The 27,067-nt window shown below is 33.9% G+C and overlaps 1 protein-coding gene across 1 annotated transcript in view; it reads left to right on the top strand.

Annotated features, from left to right (window-relative positions):
- The first annotated feature begins 645 nt into the window (after positions 1-645).
- LOC127845466 (uncharacterized) overlaps positions 646-27,067 on the top strand; it is a 60,656-nt gene continuing 34,234 nt past the window's right edge. Inside the window, exon 1 of the mRNA XM_052376394.1 lies at positions 646-1,165. Coding sequence (XP_052232354.1) covers positions 828-1,165 — 338 coding nt within the window. The 5' untranslated portion in view covers positions 646-827. The remainder of the gene's footprint in view (positions 1,166-27,067) is intronic.

Genomic DNA, 27,067 nt, shown 5'->3' on the forward strand with positions numbered 1-27,067 from the left:
AGATTCATGATTGAATGAAGGAACTTTCATTTATCTTGTCGAACATGCGTAGATTTGATCTTCAGCATCTAAAAATATGTGAAATAAAAAAACGACAATATTGTTTGGAGAGATAAATGTACCTACGCGATAAACAAAGGACCTGTGCAACAATTCCCGGGCTTTTAAGTCTGTTTATATAAGTTAACACCGTAGTAACATTTTCCTTATATAAAAATGCTCACCCTTCCAACTTTAAGAACCCAGTGGGACGAGGGATAGAAAGAGACAGTCACATGCTTGAGTACATTTCAACCAATGCGCATTGCACACTTTTTTCGAATAAAAAACAGTGGAGCGATTCAGGGCCATCATGGCCCTCTTGTTAATACTGTATGAGGAAAAGGATCTGATATTGTAATAAAATTGGTTTATGTAAGAACCTGCTTAATATTATCATTATAATTCCATGTTCATAACATGTCATTTATTAGAGCAATTAAAAATGCTGTGTGTTAAATAATTTGGTTTAAAGGTTTTATCTATACAGCTTCTTTGGTACAGTTTAAACTCAAGTAATCAAAACACACATTACCCAATAGTCATGTGACAGCATACATAGTTACACTGTTAACCTCTATCATACAAGCGTCATTTGATGGTTAACTTGGTTGCTGTTCAGTTAGAAATTTCATATCACTTGTCTATGTTAAATAACATTGTGTGTGTGTGTGTGTGTGTATGTGTATTGTAAAACATATGCTTGGACATAACTATTTCAAGTTATTTCAGATTGTAAAATCGTGTTTGAAAATCGTGATCGTCGTGATTGAAAGTGAATTATCAAAATGGCGACATCTGGAATTTCTAGAAATTCTTATGTGGTTAAATATTATTGTTGTACAATCTGCGAAAAAGAGCGGTCTGTAGAAATGGATGCAGATTTTTACTGTGAAAAATGTCTTAAATACTTCTGCAGAACATGTATAAACTCCCACAAACAGCATGGTTGGTGGTTTTATAAAAAATCTCCTTATGGAAAGGATAAAATAATGAAGTGGCCACTTTCTAAGAAGATGAAGACTTCTCTTTTAATATGCATCATACACAAGGTTGAACAGTTAACAATGTACTGCGCGGACCACAATCATCTGTGCTGCTCGAGATGTGTTGAGCTTAATCACAGGTAGCTTAAATTATTGCTTATTTTATATCAGTATAAATTATTGCATTGTATAATTCAATAACAATCATCTATTTTAATTTGTTTTGATTATTGTAATATTAGTTATATAAGTATTTCCAAATCTGTGCATGTGTTCAATCTGTTGTTCAGCTTTAATTTGTTGTTAATTTGTGTTTGTTAATAAATAATTCTTCAATGGTTCAAGTATATGGATTACAAGATATTGGCCATATTTCAGCAAAAAACATAGTGTAAAAAGTTCTTCTCTGAAATTACTAAATTATAAACTCTTTCTTTGTTGTTTCAAGTCAAAATGGTAAATGCAATAATCATGATGGACCTAAAGCTTTGACATTCAACAGTTAATTAACAGTAAATTTCTTATAAATAATGTAATAAATCCAATGCGGCCATGCGAGCTTTGTTTCAGAAAAACCTTCAATCAACCTGCCTGTATAATTTCTTATGCATGTATTCCTTTACCCAATTTACATGTATGAAGGATACGTCACACTTAATGGCTGAATGTTTGAGCCTGCATTTTTTAACTCACTTGAGCTTAACCTGCTCATGGTGAGCTTTTCTCAGCCTGATCTCTTTATGTTGATTGTTCGTTGTCTGTCCAACGATTAGCAAATGAAAACTATAGAGGCGCCACATGAATTGCCCAATATTCATGGGACGTGGTAAGAACATAATTTGCCTCAATGATATTTCTGCCAAATTTGAATCTGGGCTATGTGAGATAAAAAAAATGTAGGTCACATAGTCAAATTGAAAAAAACTGTTTTTCAACTCTATAAAACAAAAGAATTGCTCGCATACATTCTTAAAAGTGCCGAACCGTCGTACCTGACCAACGTTTTTAAAACATATCCGATTGAAAATGCTTTGTTGTCGGTCCATTTGTCCAGTAAATAATTAAAGAGCAAAAGTTTCTTTATTTCATAGAATTAAAACATGAAACTAAAAGCGAGCTTGAATGAAATATGAGCAGTACAAATTACCTCGTTTTTATGTTAACAGTCATGAAATGTTACTGCACATGCGCACCGAACACTTTCTCCTATGCGAGTAAATGTGTCAATAGGTTTTACTGTTAAACCAAAACACGTTCTGCAACACAGATCGTTGTATTTGGGTATTTACAGTTGGTGTTGATATTAATGTACGCTTAATAGTGCTTTTTCATTGATTTTTATATCTTTGTGGTTGGTTTGTTGATATTTGTAGTTTAATTCTGAGTTTTTATATAATGTCCGGACCGGGAAATGTATGTCATTGAAATATTGTAAATACCTAGTATGGCTTTTAAAACTTAGTCTGTAAAATTATTTAATTGATAGCAACATGTGTTAAAATGTTTGAGGTACTTCATTGAGTCCTTTTAAGTATAAAGGCGATGTTTTTGTGTAGAAATAATTTATTTACATTCTTCAGTCATTGTGACACCTAACTAACAGCATCTGAAAACATTGGTGTTCACAGAAATGTGCATGCCAGTATACAATTACTGAATTTTCAATTGAAAACTTGCATTGTCTTTAACTTCATTTTGGTTTAAATATTGTTCTTAAGAATACTGTGATTGTGTTGTGATTTGTTAGTGTTAATTGTTCAGTGCTGTCTTAATTTTTCATTTCATTTTTATGCCCCCGGAGGAGGGCATATAGTGATTGTACTGTCCGTCTGTCTGTCCGTCACTTTGCGTTTAGGTTTCGAAAAATGCTCATTACTTCTATGTCGCTTCAGATGTAACCTTCATATTTGGTATGCATGTGTATATGGACAAGGCCTTTCCATACGCCTCAACATTTTGACCCCTGTTACCTTGACCTTGAACTTAGGGTCCGCGTTTAGGTTTCAAAATCTGCGTTTTTGTTTCTAAAAATGCTCATAACTTCTAATTCAAAGCGTTTATAGGGGGCATATGTCATCCTATGGTGACAGCTTTTGTTCCAATTATCATTATGTCAATAAATTTGAGTTGATGACGTGATGTATAGGTCTTATGAATCCAAGTCCGGTCGTACAATTTTAATAAGTCAACAGGACCAATTGTCCTGTGACCCTGAAATATTTTTGGGAATGTCTGGTTTGTCCGATCTTCATTTAATTTTTTCAGATTATTTTATGCCCCCCTTCGAAGAAGAGGGGGATTATTGTTTTGCACATGTCGGTCCGTCCGTCGGTCTGTCTGTCGCTCCTTCCACCAGATGGTTTCCGGATGATAACTCAAGAACGCTTAGGCCAAGGATCTAGAAACTTCCTAGGTACATTGATCATGACTGGCAGATGACCCCTATTCATTTTCAGGTCACTAGGTCAAAGGCCAAGGTCACAGTGACTCGAAATAGAAAAATGGTTTCCGGATGATAACTCAATAATGCTTAGGTCTAGGATCATGAAACTTCATAGGTACATTGATCATGACTGGCACAAAACGTGTTCACACAATGGCTGCCACTAAAACTGACAGCCCATAAGGGAGCATGCATGTTTTACAAACAGCCCTTGTTTTCTAATGATATAGCTGGAAAGAGGGACATGCTTCTGACATGCCGATGGTGATACCTTGCAAACACTCTACACATCACATTAAAAGATCACCTGAGCACAACATTCTCATGGTGAACTTTTGTGATCAAATTTTGTCCATCTTTTGTTGCCCCTTGTTCGTCATCAACATTTGCCTTTTGAACACCCAAGGATGGCATTTATTGGCAAATCTTCATAAAACTCGTTCAGAACATTTTGTCATAATGATATCTCGGCCACGTATTAAGTCTGGTCATGGGAGGTAAAAACTAGGTTACATGAAAGAACAATCTTGTGAACACTCTAGAGGACACATTTATTGCCCATTTTGTTATGAAACTCTTTGTCAGAACATGTGTCCAAATTATAAACCTGATATATTTAAACCTGGGTCATGTCTGGTTCAAACAAATAGTTTGTAAGACACAATTTTAAAGAAGCCTGTTCACACTCGAGAGGCCACATTAATTGTCAAATGAATCTTAGTAACAACATTAATCCTATTAAAATCTTAGACATATTTCATACGTCCTGAAAGCTCAAGAAGAGTAATACTGTATCAGATGTTCAGTCCGACAACCATATTTGCCAGATCAATACAAGATATACATGTAATCACTTGAACATGTTCGTGGTCTATCACAACAAACATACTTTTGTATTGAAGTCCATGTCAGGGGACATAATATTATGCATATATTTTATACAAATTAATACAAACTTACAATATGCATATTATTGGTAAAAACAAATCATTTGTTTGTACGAATCACATTACTCACATGTATTGTCAAATCTTCATGAAACTTGGTAAAAACATTTGTTCCAATGATATCAGTGGAGTTCGAAACTGATCCTGTTGGATGTAAAACTAGACCATTACGTGAAATTGAAGAATAGGTTTGTTAACATATTTCAACTTGTAGTTAAAATTTATTTCGCATTGTTTTCATTAAACTTAGTAATATTTGTCCCAATAATAAATCAGACTAGATCAAAACTGGGTAGGGTGAAAAACTAACTCACAAGGTCAAACTGAATAAAACTCTGATAAAACTCTAGAGTCCACACTGATTGTATAATCCTCGTAAGAGTATTTGTTCCAATGATATCTCAGCGGATTTGAAAACTGTAGAAGTCATAACATTTGTCCAAGTTCAAAACTATGTCACAAGGTAATAAAAAAAGAAAAGACTATGAACACTGTTGAAGTAATATATGTTTCCTCAATATTATTGACACGTGCTTAACATTGATTTAAGTGATTTCTCCGCAAAATAAGATATTATTTATATCTTATTTTGGTGCCGGCAGTTTTGCTTATGTTGCTATAGTAAAATCAGTTTTACACTAAAGAAGTCACTTGTGTGACCCACTTTTAATGAAACTTGCTCAACACATTGAAAGAGTGTGATATCATGATATGTGTTCTTAGAAAAAATATAATTGTGTTTTGTTTAAAAAAAATGACCACCAGAGGCAGTTTTAATCACCAGACCAGGAAGTGCAATAGTAATCACCCTTTGTCAGGCGTCCGGTGTAGTTGGTGTGCGGCATGCAGTGTTAGGTGTCCGATTTGCACCGTTTTGTTACCACTCTAGATGCAACATGTGTTATGTATTATAAATGAAACTTGGTCAGAATGTTTATCTAGACACTATTAAGGCCAAGTTTGAATCTGGTATAAATCAAAACTACATTATTGAATAAGCCTGAAATCAGTGCCAGAACTTCGCGTTGCATGCAGCACAACCATGTATATGAATCCATTACAAATCAAATGGTTGGCTAAGAACGCAGGCTTATTAAATAAAGTAATTCCGATGTTTTTCACATTGCCATTAACCACATAAAAATTGTCTTTTATGCACTAGTTGAAATTCTTCTGAAAAATGGTTTTAAAAAGTTATATGGAAAAAAGCAACACTTACCGGAGTGGTTACATCCATTAACATGAATTTGTGAACCCCATAAAGTAACGTAATCCTGCATCCTGAATATGTGTCAAGGCTGAGTTCAAATGTTTGTGTCATGTGCGTGTAGAAAGTAGATTAGCAGATGAACAATAACAAATCAGTTGTGCCACTACAGAGACCAGATTTCATGACTCAATCTGGACAAAACACAGAATGTGTATGTTCACAATATCTAGGCCAAGTCTGAAAATGGATCACATGCGTCTAGAAACAATGTCACCAGGTCGAATCTTTCACTAAATTCTCACCACTCTAGTGGCAACATTTATGACTCATCCTTAATGAAACTTGATCATAGTGTTTATGTTGACAATACAATTTCAATGTTTGAATTTGGGTTAAGTGGAGTCAAATAATAGACCACCAATTGAAGTATTCCACAATGCATGTTCAGGAACTCAGATGAGCCCTTAAGGGCCATGATGTCCCTCTTTGTTCATATGTAATATGTTTGACATTAATTCAAATATAACATGAGGCCTACATTTGTCATACACAAAAGAAAGGCAAGTGTGGGCTATTATGCAACCAATTATGATAGAAACTTAACAAGCATTTTTGCAAAGCTCACATTTTATGGAGTCGTTTGCAGTCGTCATATAATGAAGTACAAAGCCACGGAAACAGTGCTTTTTATTCGCATAACATTTTGTCCTTCGCTTTCTGGCTGTCATGAGCACAACGTGCTCATGGTGAGCTTTTGGGATCGCCTTTTGTCCGTTGTGCGTCGTGCGTTGTCATCATTTTGCCTTGTGAACACTCTAGATGCCTTTATTGTCCGATCTTCATGAAACTTTGTCAGAACACTTGTTCCATTGATACCTCGACTGAGTTCGAAACTGGGTCAAAAACTAGGTCACTAGGTCAAAAAAAAGAAAAACCTTGCGAACACACAAGAAGTCACATTTGATGCCAAATCTTCATGTAACTTTGTCAAAATGTTTGTCTAAATGATATGTTAGTTGAGTTCAAAAATGGTTTCAGTCCGTTGAAAAACATGGCCGCCAGTGGGCGCGGCAGTATTCCCTATATGGCTATAAAGAAACCTTGTGAACACTCTAGAAGTCACAATTTTTGCCCAATCATCATGAAACTTGGTTGAAACATTGGTTTCATTGATATCTCGGACGAGTTCGAAAATGGTCCAGATCGATGATAAACATGGACACCAGAGGGCGGGGCAGTTTTCTCTATTTGTATATAGTGAGAACATGTGAACACTCTAAAAGTCACATTTTTGGTCCAATCTTCAGGAAATTTGGCCAGAACATGTGTTTTCTGAATATGACGGTTGAGTTCGAAAATGCTTATGTTTGCTTGAAAAACATGGCCACAAAGGTGCGGGCCATTTTTCCTTATATGGCTATATATGGCTATAGTAAAATCTTGTTAACACTCTAGAGGCCACATTTATTGATCTTCATGAAACTTGCATGGTCAGAAGATTCATCTCAGTAAAATCTTGGACAATTTCAAAAAAGATGCCGGTTGGTTGAAAAACATGGCTGCCACAGTCTCAGCCAAACATGACCTGACCGACGGTCATGTCATGAAAAAAAAATAAGTTCCGGCCTGTGGGTCAAATATACAGGGCCGATTGTCTGGTAAAAAAAAGAGAACCAATTATTTGGTTTGTAGATCTATAGGTTTAATTGTTAACGGCTCTGAAAGTTTTCTGAGGTGCAAAAATAGGATAGCGTCTTTATACACGTGCTTTTCCGTACTAACGCTCTTTTTGCTGACAGAATTTTCCGAGGGCATTTAATTGGTCCATTTTTAGCTCACCTGTCACGAAGTGACATGGTGAGCTTTTATGACCGTGTGATGTCCGGCGTCCGTTGTGTGTGCGTGTGTGCGTCCGTACGTCAACAATTTGTTTTTGTAGACAGTAGAGGTCACTGTTCATCCAATCTTTATGAAATTTGGTCAGAATGTTTATCTTGATAAAATCTGGGTTGGGATTATATTTGGGTCATCTGGGGTCAAAAACTAGGTCACTAGGTCAAAAACAAGGTCACATAATAGGTCAAATAATAGAAAAACCTTGTGTAGACAATAGAGGTCGCAGTTTTCATCCAATCTTTATGAAATTTGGTCAGAATGTTTATCTCGATAAAATCTGGGTTGGGATTGTATTTGATTTATCTGGGGTCAAAAACTAGGTCACTAGGTCAAATAATTGAAAAATCATCAACAATGTGTTTGTGTAGACAGTAGTGGTCACAGTTTTCATCCAATGTTTATGAAATTGGTCTGAATGTGTATCTTGATGAAATATGGGTCGGGATTGTATTTGGGACATCTGGGGTCAAAACTAGGTCACTAGGTCAAAAACTATGTGAAATAATAGAAAAACCTTGTGTAGAAAATAGAGGTCGCAGTTTTCATCCAATCTTTATGAAAATTGGTCAGAATGTTTATCTTGATGAAATCTGGCTTGTGAATATATTTAGGTCATCTGGGGTCAAAAACTAGTTCACTAGGCCAAAAACTAGGTCAAATTATAGAAAAAACTTGTGTAGACAATAGAGGTCGTAGTTTTCATCCAATCTTTATGAAATTTGGTCAGAATGTTTATCTTGATGAAATCTGGGTTGGGATTGTATTTGGGTCATCTGAGGTCAAAAGCTAGGTCACAAGGTCAAATAATAGAAAAACCGTCAACAATTTGTTTGTGTAGAAAGTAGAGGTCACATTTTTTATCCAATGTTTATGAAATTTGGTCAGAATGTTCATCTGGATGAATACTGGGTTGGGATTGTATTTGGGTCATCTGGGGTCAAAAACTAGGTCACTAGGTCAAAAACTAGGTCACTAGGTGAAATAATAGAAAAACCTTGTAAAGACAATATAGGTCGCAGTTTTCATCAAATCTTTATGAAATTTGGTCAGAATGTTTATCTTGATGAAATCTGGGTTGGGATTGTATTTGGGTCATCTTGGGTCAAAAACTAGGTCAATAGGTCAAATATTAGAAAAACCTTGTGTAGACAATAGAGAACACAGTTTTCATCCAATCTTTATGAAATTTGGTCAGAATGTTTATCTTGATGAAAACTGGGTTGGGAATGTATTTGTTTAGTCAGGTGAGCGATTCAGGGCCATCATGGCCCTCTTGTTATGCATCTTACGAATGCGGGTCAGGACGGTCGAATCCATGACGTCCTAGTCGCTTTTAAAACAAGATAACCATAAACCTGATTTTTAAAATAAAATGATACAGATATCAATTTATGTGGTGGTAATAGCAATAGTAATATATAATATTGATCATTGTCATTTGAACCGTTACTATCTTGGCTGTCATGCGTGAAAAAGGCTGGTTGTCATTTATTGAGGCCATTGTCGGTTTCGGCCATATTGAACGTATCTGACATATCTGACATGCGCGCTAAGCGTAGCTTAGGTAAACAAGTATCAGCTACTTTGGTTGGAATATGTTCTTACATATTACAAATGAGGGATTCCCGTTTATATTTACTGTTAACATTCTTTGAACATTTAAAAAAAATATGTTTTAACTTAACAAGACTAGTACCATGTATGACGTGTATTATTATTTAACATCAGATACAAATGTGTGACCTTTAAATTATGGCTTTTTAATCATTTACCATTTTATATCATGAACACCTTGATCCCAGCAATGATACCAAGTTATTTTACTTTTATATTATGTCGCCAGTAGGATCTGTTAAAAAAGAGGAGGTTCTGTATTTTTAACCATTTAACAGGACCTACTGTCCTGTAAAAATTTGCCTAGTTTGGATTTGACTGCTGCCAGGTGGCCGGACATTTTTCCTTATATGGCTATAGTAAAACCTTGTTTAAACTCTAAAGTCAACATTTTTTTCAGATCTTCATGAAACTTGCTCAGAAAAATTTTCCAATGATATCTTGGATAGTGCTGCAACAATATACCAGTATATCGGTATATATCGCAATACGCATTCCGCATATTGTATTGCGATACGATTTTCATCGTACCGGTACGAAAATTTTACAAAAATTCATTCACATTTCGTCCAGAAAAGCCATCCAAAATAATGATAACAAGGTAAACAAAACAAAGCAGTGTAAATAATTTTTTTCGTAAAAATAGCATTCTGAGAAGTGTATTATACGGAGTAGCGTTGTTACATCGGAGCATTCGTTCGATGCTTTTGAACAGATTATCGTTGAATTAATTGCGCACAGCTGTAAATGTTTCGTTCGATTCTGAATTGAGCATTATTAAATTTGTAATCCGAATTCCGGAAATACGCTTCCAAAATTAAACGCTAATACGACAATAAAAATTTTAGCGTCAAATAAAAAGTGCCTTATCCTTTGTCTCAATAAAAAGCGCGCGAAAATCATACAGACATGTAGAACGTCGCATGGAAAGTATGGGTGTATTTTGTGTTGTATAAAAACGGGAACATCACGTCAGGTGAATTACGCGTGTTCAGTGGAAAAAAACGCCCCGGTTGGACGTTATTTCATCACATCTTTATAACAAATGCCAAAATGTATTTGATACTTCAGAAAATTTGCGAATGTTTGTGTTTCTTGTTATTCTTGAGCACATTTATAGTAAATATTTACCAGAATTTGCTTTAAAACTGGAATATACGGGATTATCGGGTAATTGTTATAATTTTGGTACAAGTAATCAATTTATTGCGATATATTGCAATACAGGTTTTTGAACTGGCAATATATTACAATACGATTTTTGGCGTATTGTTGCAGCACTAGACCTGACACACGGGTTATATTTTTGATGCGTCAAAATGACGCACGGCAGAAAAAAGGGTTGCGTCAAAAATGAGTCATTTTTAATTTGCTCGCGTCAAAACGCAGGATTCTGCGTCTATTGAAATCCTTGGTCCAATATTTGTTTTGAAGTTAGATATTCATACCGACGTTGATGGAGATTAGACTAACAATGTGACTTCTGTGGTATAAACATGAATTTTGTTTATTTAATATATTAACCAATTTTTTTAGCTCAAATGACCCAGTGTCAAACTTGGCTGAGATTTAATTGATACAAATGTTCTGACTAAACTTCATTAAGATTTGCGAATAAATTAAAGAAAGCGAAACAGTTTTTCAAATTCAGCCAAGACATCATTAGAACAAATGACCTGACCAAGTTTCTTGAAGGATGCACAGTAAATGTGATTTCTAGAGTGGTAAAAAGATTCTACTATAGCCATTGGCCCATATAAGGAAAACTGCTATGCCCTCAACGGCCATGGTTTTAAACTGACAGAACATTTTTAACTATACCCAGAATTTATAAAACCTTATCAAACATTAGTAATTTGAATGACTATAGATGTATTAAACACCCAAAAAATATTATGAATGTAAAATCAAACCCCGTTGTTGTTTACTTTTCAACCTCAGTTTGTGAGAAATAAATGGGTTTCTAAAATTTATCGCATGGAAATGGTATATACAATAATAATAATTCAACTCGTCATAACAATTCCAGTGCACAGTTATACTTACAGAGTATTCTGTCATATCTATTACCTGTCAAGAATACCCGAAAGGGGAGTTAGCCAGTATACCGTCTTGGCCAAACATGGCCGGACCGACGGACATGTCCTGTAAAATTGTGTAAGGTACGGCCTGTCTGTCAAATTTACAGGACCGATTGTCCTGTAAAAAAACAACAACAAATTCATAGGTTTGTATAGGTTTGTTTATGGCTCTGAAAGTTTTCTTAGGTGCAAAAATAGCAATAGCGTCTTTATACACGTGCTTTTCCGTACCAACGCTCTTTCTGCTGACGGAATTGTCCGAGGGCACCTGATTAGTCTATTTATGTGCATCTTACGAATGAGGGTCAGGACGGTCCAAATCCATGACGGCCTAGTCGCTTAACAAGATAATCATAAATCTGATTTTTACAATTTAAATGATGCAGATATCAATTTGTGTGGTTTTAATAGCAATAGTAATGTAGAATAATGATCATTGTCATTCAAACCGTTATTATCTTGGCTATCAATGTCCATGCGTGAAACAGGCCGGTTGTCATTTATCGAGGCCTTTGTCGGTTTAGGCTGTATTGACCAGATTCATACCTGACATGCGCGCTAAGCGTAGCTTAGTTAAACAAGTATCAGCTACTTTTGTTTTGGAAATTGTTCTTATAAAATTAAGATTTTACAAAGAAGCGATTCCCGTTTATATTTACTGTTAACATGCGTTCAGCATTTAATTATTTTTTTTAACTAAACAAGACTAGTACCATGTATGGCGTGTATTGTTATTTAACGTTAGATACAAATGTGTGACCATAAAATTAATTTTATATCATAAACACCTTGATCCCAGCAATGAAACCAAGTTATTTTACCATTATATTCTGTAGCCAGTAGGTCCTATAAAAAAGAGGAGGTCCTGTATTTTTTCCCATTTTACAGGACCTACTGTCCAGTAAATATTTGCCTAGTTTGGATTTGACTGAGTATATATAGATAGAAAAACCACACGCTGCACATTTTACAAGCTTTTGTATTGCTGATATTTAATTTCTTCTTTGCATATTCAATTGATAAAAAACCTCAAATGGATGTCTATTCTTAGTTTGCTGTCTTATTGTACCCTTAATTTATAAATGTTTCTTCAATAATTGAATTTTCAGAAACCTAATTCTTTTTAAAAGAAATTTGAAAAGTTATTTGGTTAAAGCCACACACTTTGAAATGAAATACATGTTAATCCATACATAAAGATGCAATTTGAAAGTGTGCAAAATTGTCATTAAATCTATAGCCTAGTTAGAAAGTATTTTTTTTATTTAAAAACCGAAAGTAGGATTTCTATATACGTATACTCATATTTCGACCAACGCCATTATTTTTTAGTTTTAAAGCGCAAAATAGACGGATTTCTATCTTGTAACCACCAGATACATGTTTATATTCTAATTGGCAAAGATAAAATCAAATTTATAGCCTAGTTAGAAAGTAATATATTATTGTTTAAACGGTACCGCTTTGAAACCGAAAGTAGGATTTGTAGACATATACGTATATTTCGACAAACGCGATTATTTTTAAGTTTTAAAGCGCAAAAAAGACGGATTTCTACCTTGTAATCACCAGATATATTCTAAATGGCAAAGATAAAAATATGTTTCTTATTTATACATAAATTTACTATGCCATGCAGTTAACTTTCAGGTGTCATTTACAAAGTTGAGCAAATATAATCATTTTTCTAAAAATAAATCATCCTCTGAAGCCCCCACTGAGATTCAAACTCAGACCTCTTTCCTCTGTGAAGGAAAGTATTCTATATCGAAATACAAGGGCATGTAAGAGGAAAGTTAGCTATTTTAAATCTATCAACAAATAGATTTGAACAATATTTATATGTTATTAAAATATGCAAACATCCCATAAGTTTATTTTTCACATAACCTTCAAAACAGAACAGACATCTCTGAATCGCAATACATTACATTCTTAAGTGTTAATAAGGTAAATGTTGACGACCAACAACAGACGACAGACAAAAGGTGATCACGAAATTTAAAAGAATTTACGATACACGAGTACTTTACAAGAGCGAAGGAGTCATAAAAAAACTGAATTTATTATTAACAACACGCTTACCTCAATTTAAACTTAAATCCAATGCTTTAAACAATAAAGTTACAATAATATGAACTTCCATTTTCTGTTCTTCCTTTCCTTTCTCAAAATTTATTTAAAACCACACTATTTTTTAATAATATAAGTATAAAATGCTAACCATTCTGACCTAAAACACAATATAGGAAACCGTACATCCAACTTGTCGTCATTAAAGTCCAGGGTTTACATGAAATTATGTTACACGAGATATGTATTTCATACTTTATATACAGAAGCGAAGGAGTCATAAAAAACTCAATTTAGTATTAACGACACGCTTACATGTACATCAATTTTAACTTTAACCCTTTGCTTAAAACAATAAAGTTACAAAGATATGAACCTCCAATTCTGGTCATCCTTCTCTTTCTCAAAATTTATTTAAAAACACACTATTCTTTTTTAAATTTGTGTATCAAATGCTAACCATTTGTACCTAAAACATGATTATGGAAACCGAAATCTTGACGCAGCGAATTATTTTATTCTTATGGAAGATTTAATTATGCATGACAAAAATACAATCGGAAATATTTTTTACAATCTTTTGATGCTTTAAAAATATTTTACTTATAAATAAAATAACACGTCTGAATTGTCGTCATTAAAATCCAGAGTTTGAATGAAATTACGTTACACGAGATACGCATTTCATACCATATAAGAGCAAAGGAGACATAAAAAACACGCTTACCTAAATTTAAACTTTAATCCATTTCTTAAAACAATAAAGTTGCAAGATACAGTAACATGCACGCACTTTCATTTTCTGTTTTTTTTGCGTTCCATTTCTCAAAATTTATTTAAAACCACACTAATTCTTAATAACATTTGTATCAAATGCTTACCATAACAAAGCCGTAATCCTGTCGCTGTGAGTTATTTTATTCCTATGAAATATTAAATTATGCATGACAAACACAAAATCCAAAATAATTTTGGATTATTTCGATGCTTTAAAACATATTTAACTGCACGACTGACTTGTAGTCATTTAAATCCAGAGTTTAAATGAAAATACGCCACACGAGATATGGATGTATTCCATTTCATGTGTGCTGAACAAAGGGGCAATTAAACAGTAGGTTTACAATTCTCAAACCAAAAGGTTCCAAATTGTTGCAAACAAATAAATTAAACATTCACATTAATCCAGTATAATTACAAGCTATTTGTTTTTGTACTGATATATATTCAATTGTGGTGTGGTCAACCGGGATCACCTATGAGAGAATCAGGTGAACCAACCACTTCCCAAATCAGACATCAGTCTGAAATTAATGTTACTCAGCTTTACATATTCTGCTAATCAAATCTTGTCAGAACCTTGGCAAGTTGACGATGCTTAGATTTGAGAAGTTTATGATTTATAATCAGCGAGGGGGATATTCCAGACGTAAAGCATTGCATTATTATATGAAAAACAGCTGCACAACTGTATGCGAAAAGGTAAAACAGTATATTCTATCGAGAACTAACTTGCATAGCAACGTCCGAAATGTGCAACATCCGACTTCTATTTCGATATTCATGAATTCAAGATACATATAATGTTAGCTGAACTGTTGTACTTTAAGAAATCAACATAAAACTTGTGTTTTTATAAAAAATATAAGCAAATCAAAACCAAAAACTTACCCTTTTAACGGCAAAACAATTAATTTATCCAATATTCAACACATTTCCATTCAAATTATGCCCTTGAACTTTAACGGTTGATGGTCGTTTCGTGCAACTACCAGTTCGTGCCACTCATATTTGTGTTGTCTATTTTTTCAAGGTAAGTTTCGTAAGAAATAAATGTGTTTGAAAACTTTCTCGCATGGTAATGGTATATAAAATTCAATTCATCGGACAAATTCAAGAACACAATGACACTAACCAAGTTTTCTGAACAACCGTACACAGCGCAAAATGCGTGCCAGTGGTCCGAGACGCTGCGTGATGTCTGCAATTTCGTACGCTGAAGATTTCCATATCCACGGGTGATTTTATGTCAAATGTTAGTGTTTTTCAATAGATCGTATACTTATCTACAAAACAGCGAAGTAGCGTTCACTTTAATCATTTTTGATGATGTTATTTTGTAAATACTTTCTCGCGTTCTTTTTGAACGTTCATTGGCAGCCATTTTGATTGTTGGTTGTATACTTCCGAAATTATGTGTTTTAATGACTCTCATAAATGATTTTAGTGCAGAAATTGTAATTTTAAGAATCGATTTCTCGGATTTATTTTTTATATTTTGTTAACTTATTTGCGTTTAATTTGATTGTTTGTTGCTTACTTGCGAACTATTTTTTATGTGTACGCTAGTGGATATGTAATTAGGTTACCATATCTACATCAATGAAATTTAACTGTTGTTTGTTTTTGTTTGTTTTGTTAATATTTTCTAAATGGGTTCAGCTTCGTATGTTAAACGCAATATGAACTTATTTATTATTTGGGAATAAAATCGCAATATGTATATTTTAAATCAAATTTGAAGTGTCTAGCGCGTGAATTGGCTCCTGGGGGTGAATTGTCTTTGGGTTGCTATTTACGCTAATAAAGCTTCCGGCGAGAATTCATTTTATAGCGATTGCGCAATAAAAAACACCACTTTTTCGGGATTTAATCAAAAACTGGATTTTTCCCAGACATAACGAATACGCCATCAAGTAGATCGTGTTCTGGTACATATTCATGTAAAATTTCAGCAAGAGTGTTGGGCCAGTTTTCAACACTCCCAAATCGCTGCTATACGCTGGAGCTTATCGAATTTTAGTCGCCATTATAATTCGTTCAATTGAACGTCATCAATAGATGACGTCAATATATATCACTCATTCCATAAATACTAGAGTTGCGACACCTTAAGGGTTTCGCGGGATGGAATGAGTGGGGAGATGAAATAAAATTGAAAACCTATTTCTTTTTGTGCATTTAATGATGGTAACCTAAGTTCTCGCAAAAATATAATATACATATCACATGAAATTAACCATAATACTGGCAGACATGTTTATTGTTTCGAAGCCGTTCGATTAGCTACCTTAAAAAGTAGAACTTCAATTCCCATGACTATAATATTAAAAACGTGAAAAGAGCAAACCACTGCATTGTGTCGGACATCCCCATCTTAAACACTATCGACTAGCATTAAGCCTTTTTCTGTGTCTACAAAATTCTGTGTATTTATTGAAACATCATTATAGCTTTGCGTTCAAGATAGTGTTGAATTCATTTTGCAATGCAATCAGCGCTTTGATTTTATATTACGAAATGTACTACGCAGTACATTGTGTGACGTCATTTCGGTGACGAAACACAACAGTTTAATTTACACTCTCTGGAATTTAAGGACATGTCGCGGACGTTGTGTTTTTTATATGTAAACTATTTGTTTAAAGCATCAAACGAATGCAAAACGTATTTCGGATTGTGTGTTCATCATGCATAAATGTAAACATAGATAGAAATACAATACAATTGTGTGGTTTGAACTAAGTTACGATAAAGACATGGATTAATAAAGGTGGAAGTGCATATCGTTTCAAGGTGTTTGTTATAAACTTTGGATTAAAGAAGTCATCTTATTGTTACAAACATTGTATTAACGATGTCATTTAGATATGCGTGACGTTTATACTTAATTAAGTATTTTTATAACTCTTGTTAAAGCTGAAATTGAGTCATCAAATTTCGCTACAAAACGGTGTCAGTTGCAATAGATATTTAAATGTGCTACATTAAATTATTATTATGTTTGATTATTTTGTTTATTTGTTACGCACTTTATGCTGCTAATGATGTGTTGCTCACGGCAAGCCTCGCCGTGTAAACCTTTCTTCAACTCGTCGGACAAATTCAAGTACACGTGATACTTGCATTGTATTTTATTTTTTCTGTGAATTTGATGATGGTCACCAAAGATATCGCAGGGATTTTAATATACATGAAACTATTTCAATAAGTGTTATTTTGAGAAGTCCGTCCCCGCTCTGCCGTTTGATATTGTTTATATCATGCTATTTTGCTTATCTATATAAACATTTCTCAAAACCGGCTTTCCGTACTTTTATTTTGCATGCAACTGATTGCGCAATTATGACGTATGTTGTGTGACGTAATTTATTTGTCAAAACAAACAATTTTAAGTTAAATTCTCTGGATGTTTTTAACAGTTATTTATTTGTTTAAAGAATCGAACGAATGCAAAAACGTATTTCGGATTGTGTGTTTATCATACATAATTGTAATTGTTATAAATATTGGATTATCGTCGTCATTAAGGTAAGCGTGTTGTTTATACTAAATTGATTTGCTGCTCACGTTTATCTATTGATTCAATAATTAAACCCTAAATTAATAATGTATTTGTCTCATGATTATCATGTATATTAAAGATATTATCGGATAAATAGAATACCATGTTAATACCAGTGTGTACTTACATTTATCCGACACGTCTCGGAAAGCCTCGCCGTGTAAACCTTTCTTCAACTCGTCGCTCACAATAACACATAGATTTATGTCATTTATATATATATATATCTAAACAACCACACTCGATATCCACAAAAGACATGCATGTGTACTTCGTATTGATATTCAAACACAATTATTACGTCGTTGTTTATCGATTTAACGCCTAACTGTATATTGCATTAATAACGCGTAACGTCAGTTACTTTGTTTCTTAACAAGATGGAAGCTAGCCTAAGCGCTTTTATGACGTGACGTCGCAATGTTTATCTTAGCGCGTGTGGTTTCCCATAAAAAATATTTAAACGCAAAATACTCGAAAACTAGATTTTTCCCAGGTATAACGCCTACGCCAACAGGTAGATCGAATTCTTCTCCACATACATGTCAAATTTCAGCAAAAGTAACCGACCAGTTTTCATGGCGCTCAAATCGCGACTATATGCACCAACTTAACGAAACTTAGCCCCCTTTATCATTCGTTCGAATGAACGTCATCAATGATGACGTCCAATACAACACTCATTCCATAATATCTGAAAAACGATGGGTGAGGGGTCTGATATTTAGCCTGTACCACTCTAAAGTTTTCTTTTTTGTTGTGTAAAAGATAAGCTTAACTAACAATGACGCTGGGGTCACATGATTTATATAGACTTATATAAAAATTACATTACTAAAAATCGTATAAACTCATGCTCTAAAACCGCAATAGTTATCAGTTTAATATTTTATGTGCGATATCGTACGGTGGTGATGAACTAAGTCTGTTTAAAATATACACACCCTTGTGGTTGAAAACGATTCCACACTAGGGGTATCTTGTTTTTATATAAAACAATGCAATGTACTAAATATAAATACATAAATTAAAACCGAAAACATAAACTGTAACTGTTTCCAAATTATAATCCGATTTCCCATCACCACCAACAGCACAACAGCAGTATAGAAGTCGGAGCATGTATTTATTTCTTAACATTGCTAATAGTTAATAACCTTTATAATTAATTGTGGTAATTGGTACACTTTATTGTAACCGTGTTAATGTAGTACTATTACACGTACTAATTTAATATGTATTTGTTATTTTTGTTTGCAAACTGTTTATAATGGAGTTATTATCAAATAAAACAATAACACTTCCGATACTTGCATACAGTGTGTTACTACTGTGGTTTTTTTAACATAATTATTAAAAAAAACAATAGCTCCTTTTACAGTGAGTTTTGTCTACGTTTTAATTACAAAATGATTTAATACAGTTATCCGTGCTAAAATAACCTCTGCAATGTTTAGCTTGCCTCATCAAATTTCATGAAACGGTTTAATAATGCATTGTTTTAGTTGTGAGCGTTAGCTCACAATCAATTAAGAGAGGCAGTTTTGCATGTCAATCTGCTAAAGCTACGCTAGGAACGATAACTGCAAGTCAGTCTGATGTAAGCTACGCTAGGAACGATAACCACTGCTTGTCTGAACTACCTCCAGTAAAATTATGCAGACGACGAATGCTAGGAGCGTCTGCTCTTCTACTGCAGTGTGTGTATTCAATCAATAGTGTGTTACAGCTTGTTTGACGACATTGGCCAGTCTAGTGTTTACCATTGAAATCTGTACATATTGGCTGCTTTCAGTGAAAACGGGACTTAATGCATGTCAAATAAGATAAGCCTGTGCACACTGATTAGCCTGTGCAATGTGCACAAGCTAATCAAGGATGACACTTTCTGATTTTATGGTGTTTTTTGTTTAAGACAGTCTCTGGTACTGGGATGACAATTTATGCAAATACATTAAGCCCTGTTTTCCGAATATGAAGCTTAAATTATCAGTTTTATTAATTATTTGAAAAAAAAACACCATATCTCAACCTGTGCTTTAAGACACACTCTTAATACATTTGAATCGGGTGTGTTTATTTCAAACTTGTGATATAAAAAGCTATAACATAATTTTGAAAACTTAGTTGCGTCTAAGATTATACAACAGCGAACACCTTCAGCGCCTTCAGCGCATTGATTTATATGTGTTTATTAACAGATCATCATAACTCGCTAAATAGCTGCTTTAAAAGAGGGATTAAGCTGTTTTAATTAGTATATATAGTTATGGGGTAATAAAATAAATTTGCATATTTTATCATTTGGAAGTTTTGATAATACAAAGTTTGTGGATGTTTTATCAGGATCATAGAACACATAAACACAATATGACTAACAGAGAAGGGGATTTGTGGAGGTTACAATCTTCTAGTGCCGATGTCTACGTTCGTCTTAGGTTAAAGGTATCGTAAGTACCGTATTTTTTACAATTATTAGTTTATATTGATTAAAATATCACGAATGGTATATTTATTTACTTGAAAAAAGTTCATATTTACAGTATATTCGGTAATTAATTTCGCGATGTGAAATCGAAAGAACATCTCGAAAATAGGGGACATAACGATATACACACTATAAATGTGATTGATCATTGTTTATATAAACAAATACAATTCACTACGCATGCACATTTTGCATTCCTGGGTTGACCACGTGACGATGATGACCAATCTACTGGCGTTAATTGGTAGGTACCTGATACCGGTACCCAGTAAAATTTATTACCGAATATACTGAAAATATGAAAACTTCACAACTTTTTTTCAAGAAATGTAATATACCAGTCGTTATAGTTTAATCAATATATACTAATAATTGTTAAAAAATACGGTATTTTAGAACTTTTTTTTCGTCATTCGTGGTTGACAGTACCTTTAAAATCTTCTAGTACCGATGTCTACTGATATGTTTCAAACTTTGTAAATGTTTATTGTATAACAGAACGTTGTTTTAAAGGCCCATTCGTTACTTCTTTCAATGTTTGCATAAGAATGGATAAATGGATAAATAAGCATTGTCACAATGCGAACGATATATAAAATTACAGTATTTTAATAGACCTCTGGTAGTGTTTTTGTAATTTAAAAAATGGCTATCAAATTAAGTTATTTAAATGTTGACCCATTGTTCAAATAGGCTTGCAACTAAATTATCACAGAGCCTTACTTAACTGTTTTGCCAAAATCCGCTATTAAATGTTTCAAACTATCTCCACGGTGTATAACCATATCGGTCCCCCTCTCGGATGAAAACCTATATCGGTACCCCTCCCGGATGCTGCACCGGTCATTCTCGGATAAAAACATGTTTTTTTGTGGATGGTCATCCACAAAACTACAATGTATTGTTGAAAAGGTACAAGGGTCATTCAAAGTAACTATTGCACGGAACATTAGAACCATTCTGCTTTGTAGTTATATGTTTATTATCTTTGCTTCGTTAGTGATTAATTATATATAAGAAAAACACTCGAGGGATGTCCCGCTATTGATTATGAGTTTTATCAGTTTTAAATGTGTTTGGCGTGTATAATTATAGGATTGAACGAGACTTACCTGTAAGGTGAAGTTTAATCCGGATTTCATCTCACACAAAACTTCCACACAGAGATCACGCAACGCGCAGCAGCCGTTGGTCATGTTTTAGAGTAACACCGAAGAATGATGTTTGCAAAATTTTATAATTGTTATGGGTGGATGCGGGTGGGTGTGTGGGCCCTTCTGGGAGTTTTGTGTGAGATGAAATCCGGATTAAACTTTACGTTACAGGTAAGTCTCGTTCAATCCTATAATTTCGCCTCACACATTAAACTTCCAAATGGTACCCACAGAGATTGTAGAGTCTATTATGCAAATATCATGATATTATGAGTGTTTGTTGTATATAAATTGTATCACTTATAATATAATAATAAAGGTGCTGAATGAAATGATCTTTAGCTTGGATTATTAGTCATTCATTTGTATTCGATCATATTTACCGCTGTAACAGCGCATTGAGCTTAAAGGATCGAATATTATGTATATAATCTGATTTGTTATAAAGCACATACATCTAAACGATTACGTCCAATCTTTACTTCACAAATCAAAACATCATTGAGACAAATTATCAACATAAAATCATGCTCTATAGTCATGTCATATCGCAATAATATAAAGAATTATCCCAAATACAACTAACGCATGCTCACTTATTCAAAAGTACTTGCTGCAGTGACATTTCAGAAATCCCATTATTCAAGGGCTTGTCATAATATATAGCGAATGTTTCTGCATTACTCCATCCTGCGCGTCTATAATTGATTGTAATCTCACACCGCACATTTTCGCTTTTGATGTTGCCGCCGCACGCGTACTATGCGGTTTGTACCGGTCACTAATACCTGCCTGCCGCAAAGTCTCTTTAATCCATCTTCCTATTGTTTGTTTCGAAACGGGCCAATGGGGCTTCACGGTAGAAATGAGTAGTTTATCTGACGTTCGTAACTCATGTGTTCGTTCTAAGTACTCTTCTAAGGTGCGCAGAATACACAAATTCTTAGCAGGACTGAAACGTTTGAAGATGAACGGTGATTGATGTTTCCCAGGTTTAGACATTTTCAATAGGCGTGGGGTCACTATAGTAACCGCTGTGCTAGATATTGTTACATCTTTTACGCATTCCAGATGTAGCGTTTGGCATCTTTGTCCCGATACTAGGAGAAACAGCATACTAAGTTTTCTTGAAAGAATCAATAATGTGTTTGATTGATCATGTTTCAGGAAATCCAAAACAATTCACACGTCTCGTATTGATGAGTAGCAAGATAAGGCTGTTGAAAACTCCCTTCATAAAGCGGCACACCAATGGGTGCAGTCCAATGTTCATACCTCCTACAATATTTAAGAAAGAACTCAAGCCGAACGTGCAATACCTATTGCACTGTAACTGAGTCATTTGTCATACAGAGAGGTTAGAAAATGTATTACTAATTTTATATCCGGATTTCCTTCCCCATTGCAGAAATTACGCCACTGTTTAACTATAACGACTGGTATATGTTTGGTAATGTTTGGATGTGGTATTTCGCCACGAGTTGATGATAATGTTCTGAGACTGTTCCGAAATGCCTGCGTTTTGCAATGCCGCCCTGATATAGGAAAAAGTGCAAGTTGCATTTTCTTCAGTGGATGTATTTTTCCAGGCCGATGGCTGAGGCCCGAGATTTGTTTGTGGGTTTGGAAGTAGCAGGCATGGTGCGACAATCAGTCGAACAAGAGTTTGCCACCACGCTTGGCAAGGCCAAATTGGAGCAACAAGGCACAACTCGCCAGTTCAGCGCAACACTGTTCCAACTCCATTTTACAAAAGTTTTCAGGAAGAAGAAAAAACTATGGTTTTATGTTGCTTCTTTAGATATGTCATATGTTTTTTCTTATAATGATGTAATATTCAAATACTTTATAAAATAGCTCTTTACTACAAAAAATATAAATTTTAAAAGAGATATTAAACATTATTGCAGTTAGAACAGTTTTCCCACTTAAAACTGTGTCTTTATGGGTTTTTTATTTCGTGGAACACTGTTCTAACTCAAGTTAGAACAGTATTCCACCTAACAATTATTGTTGTTTGCTTATATTAAATATGTGCAACACTGCTCCAAGTGACAAGTAAATTCTATCTTATTTAAATATGGTCGTTTTAAACAATAATCATTTAAGACATAAACTATTAGGTTATTTATGAACACTTTATAAAATTTCTGGTACACAAAACTTTACATAATATATTAACATTTTGTTTGTTAATAATGCAAAATGCTCGTCATATTCTTTAGTATTAATATATTAACATTTAAATATCATAATGAATATTCAAAGTATCAAACACATGCTGTTGCTAATTTCAAAGAACACTGTCAAAATCTATACTTAAGGCAGCTGTTGACAAAAATACTATGAATAACATACATGTACATACGAAATGAAAGGCAATTAATGCAATTAACTACATTGATATAACTTGATACATGATTAAACAATATAAACACATAATGTATAGTTATGATGGCTTTATCTCAATAAGTATACTTCATAGGAAAAGGTTTAAGAATATAAAAGTATGGAACGCCATATCTGACTTTATATGAGCACTGTCGCTGTTTGCAGTACATTCATCATTAGTTTCGGTGGGATAAGCTTTATGTCGTGTGCAATCTTCTTTACGTTCTCTACATTCGTTATTATGTGCAGTACTAACAGCGTTACATGCAGTAGTTACATCATTATGTTCTGTCAAAACTTAATTACATTGGGTACATTCGTCAATATGTGCAGTAGTTACAGCATTACTTGCAGTAGTTACAGTATTACATTCCGTGGACAAATGTTATTTTTCTGTGCAAACTTCATTCTTTTCTTTGCAAAGTTCTTGGCGTTCTGTACATTAATTAAGAGCGGTAGTTACAATATAACGCGCAGTAGCAGCTTCACTGTTTGCTTTGTAAATTTCATTATGTTCAGTTCATTCGTCATCGTGTGAAGTAGCTACAGTATTATGTTCTCTCCAAATGTCTTTATGTTGGGTACATTTAACATTTTGTGCAGTAATTACATCATTTCGTGCTGTGCAAACGTCTTTACGTTGAGTACGTTCGTCATTATGTGCAGTCGTTACAGCATAACGTGCGGTAGTTATAGCATTAAGTTATGTCAAAATGGCTTTACGTTCGGTACATTTGTCATTATGCGCAGTAGTAACAGCATTACGTGTACTAGTAACAGCATTATGGTGTGAACAAATGCCTTTACGTTCGGTACATTTAACATAATGTGCAGTTGTTACAGCATAACGTACGGTAGTAACAACAATATGTTCTGTCCACATAGATTAACGTTCGGTACATTTATCGTTGTGTGCTGTAGTTATATGATTACGTATTGAGGTTTTAAAATTTCGTGCTATGCAAATTCCATTGTATTCAGTACTTTTGCTGCTACCCGTACTGGTTACATCGTTATGTTTGATAGAAACGACTTTATGCTTGGTAGTTAGCCTTTTCTTTTTGTGGATAGGTCTTTCTAGGAACATTTATACGTGTCACCGGATGACGTAATTTTCCCACAAGTGTGAAACAGAATCTTTGACTATTCACCCCAAGACAATTCACCCCCTGGACAATTCACCCCCAGAATTTAATTTCCTTGGTCATATTTGAAAATAAGTTGTGAGCAGATGTTTTGGGGTTATAATTTTGACTTTGTAGCACAATTTTTACGTGAAAATAATAAAATGTACTATGTCAATGAAATATGACATTGTAAATTTTTGTCAAATGCAATTCAACCATTGTTTTTTTCTATAAACTGTGTAACAACATATTAAATTGAAATAAATGAAGTATTTTTATATATTATTTGTGCATTTGTTTTAAATAATATTATTAGGTTACTATTTTATTATTAGTACTTTGTCAATTATTGAAGTCGATTTATTAATTTCATTGAATTCTTAGAATTTTACATTATCACCATTTCTTATTAATTAATGTTAGATGGGATAATTAATTTTATAAAATACAATGGTTTAATAGAAAAGAAAACATTAATTAAAGAAAGGAAATTTAATCAGGTTGGGAGCGTGCCATTAATGGGTATTACAATCAAGCATTCACTGGGCAATTCTAAAGGTCTAACATCTATAAGATAAAACAAACAACTTCATAAACATTAATTATGACTTTTATTGCAAATGTCTATAATGTCTACGTAATGCTTTAACTAAGTGCACATAATGATGTGTAATGAACGAAAAGACACAGCACGTAATGTTTTTATAACAGCACGCTGTAACTATTGCGCATAATGACGAATGTACCGAACGGAAAGAAGTTTGCGCAGCGCATACTGATAAAACTACTACACATAATGACGAATGCACCGAACGGAAAGAAGTTTGCACAGCACGTAGTGTTGTTACTATTGTACATAATGATGTAACTGCTGCACGTAATGACGAATGTACCGAACGTAAGACGTTTGTACAGCGCATACTGATAAAACTACTACACATAATGTTGAATATACCAAACGTAAAGAAGTTCGCACGGTATGGAATTATGTTAGTACAGTGCATATTGATGAAACTACTGCACGTAATGACAAATGTACCGAATATAAATAAAGTTTGCGCAACACGAAATGATGTTATTACTGAACGTAATGCACATAATGACAAATGTACTGAATGTGTAGACGTTTGCACAGCAAGTAATGATAAAATTACTGCACATAATGTTGAATGTACGAAACATAAAGAGGTTTGCACAAAACAAAATGATGTGACTACTGCATGTGTTGATGTAACTACAGCACGTAATGACGAATGTACCGAACGTAAAGAAGCTAGCATAGAACTGAATACTGTAACTACTGCGCGTAATGCTGTAACTACAGCCCATAATGACAAATGAACCGAACGTAAAGAAGATATCACAGCACGTAATGATATTGCTACAGTGCGTAATAATGTAACTACATCACAAAATGTCGAATGTACAGAATGTCAAGAAGTTTTGACAGAACAGAATGTTGTTACTACTTCGCGTAATGATTTAACTACTGCATATAATGACGAATGTACCGAACGTAAAGAAAATTGCACAAAGCATAATGCATATGCAACGACAACAGTCATATGAAGCCAGTAATGGCGTTCCATAGAAAAAGGTATTGCTTTAATACATTTACCTTATTGAGACCTTTATTAATGATTATATTGATATACATAACCGTCTAACGATTTTATAATGTGCATTGTATAAAAAGACTACCTTTTGCCTTTAACTTTTAATATACAGGTAAAATCTGTTACAAATTGTAACAGTATGAAAAGTAACTATAATAGCTGCAACATTTTATAAATCTACACACAACCTACAAACTTTGTATGAAAAATGTCTTTACATTATCCTTATAATCTCACAATAAATTGTGACAATCATGGATTTATTCTGAAATATCTCAACAAGTCTGGACACAACATAGTTAATTCCCAGCAGTTTACCCACAATTATGGACACAATTCTGAAATATCTCACCAAGTCTGGACACAACATAGTTAATTCCCAGCAGTTTACCCACAATTATGGACAAAATTCTGAAATATCTCAACGAGTCTGGACACAACATAGTTAATTTCCAGCAGTTTACCCACAATTATGGACACAATTCTGAAATATCTCACCAAGTCTGGACACAACATTGTTAATTCACAGCAGTTTACCCACAATTATGGATACAATTCTGAAATATCTTAACAAGTCTGGACACAACATAGTTAATTCAAAGCAGTTTACCCACAATTATGGACACAATTCTGAAATATCTCAACAAGTTTGGACAC

Source organism: Dreissena polymorpha, chromosome 9 (genome assembly GCF_020536995.1).
Source record: "Dreissena polymorpha isolate Duluth1 chromosome 9, UMN_Dpol_1.0, whole genome shotgun sequence".
Classification (NCBI taxonomy): domain Eukaryota; kingdom Metazoa; phylum Mollusca; class Bivalvia; order Myida; family Dreissenidae; genus Dreissena; species Dreissena polymorpha.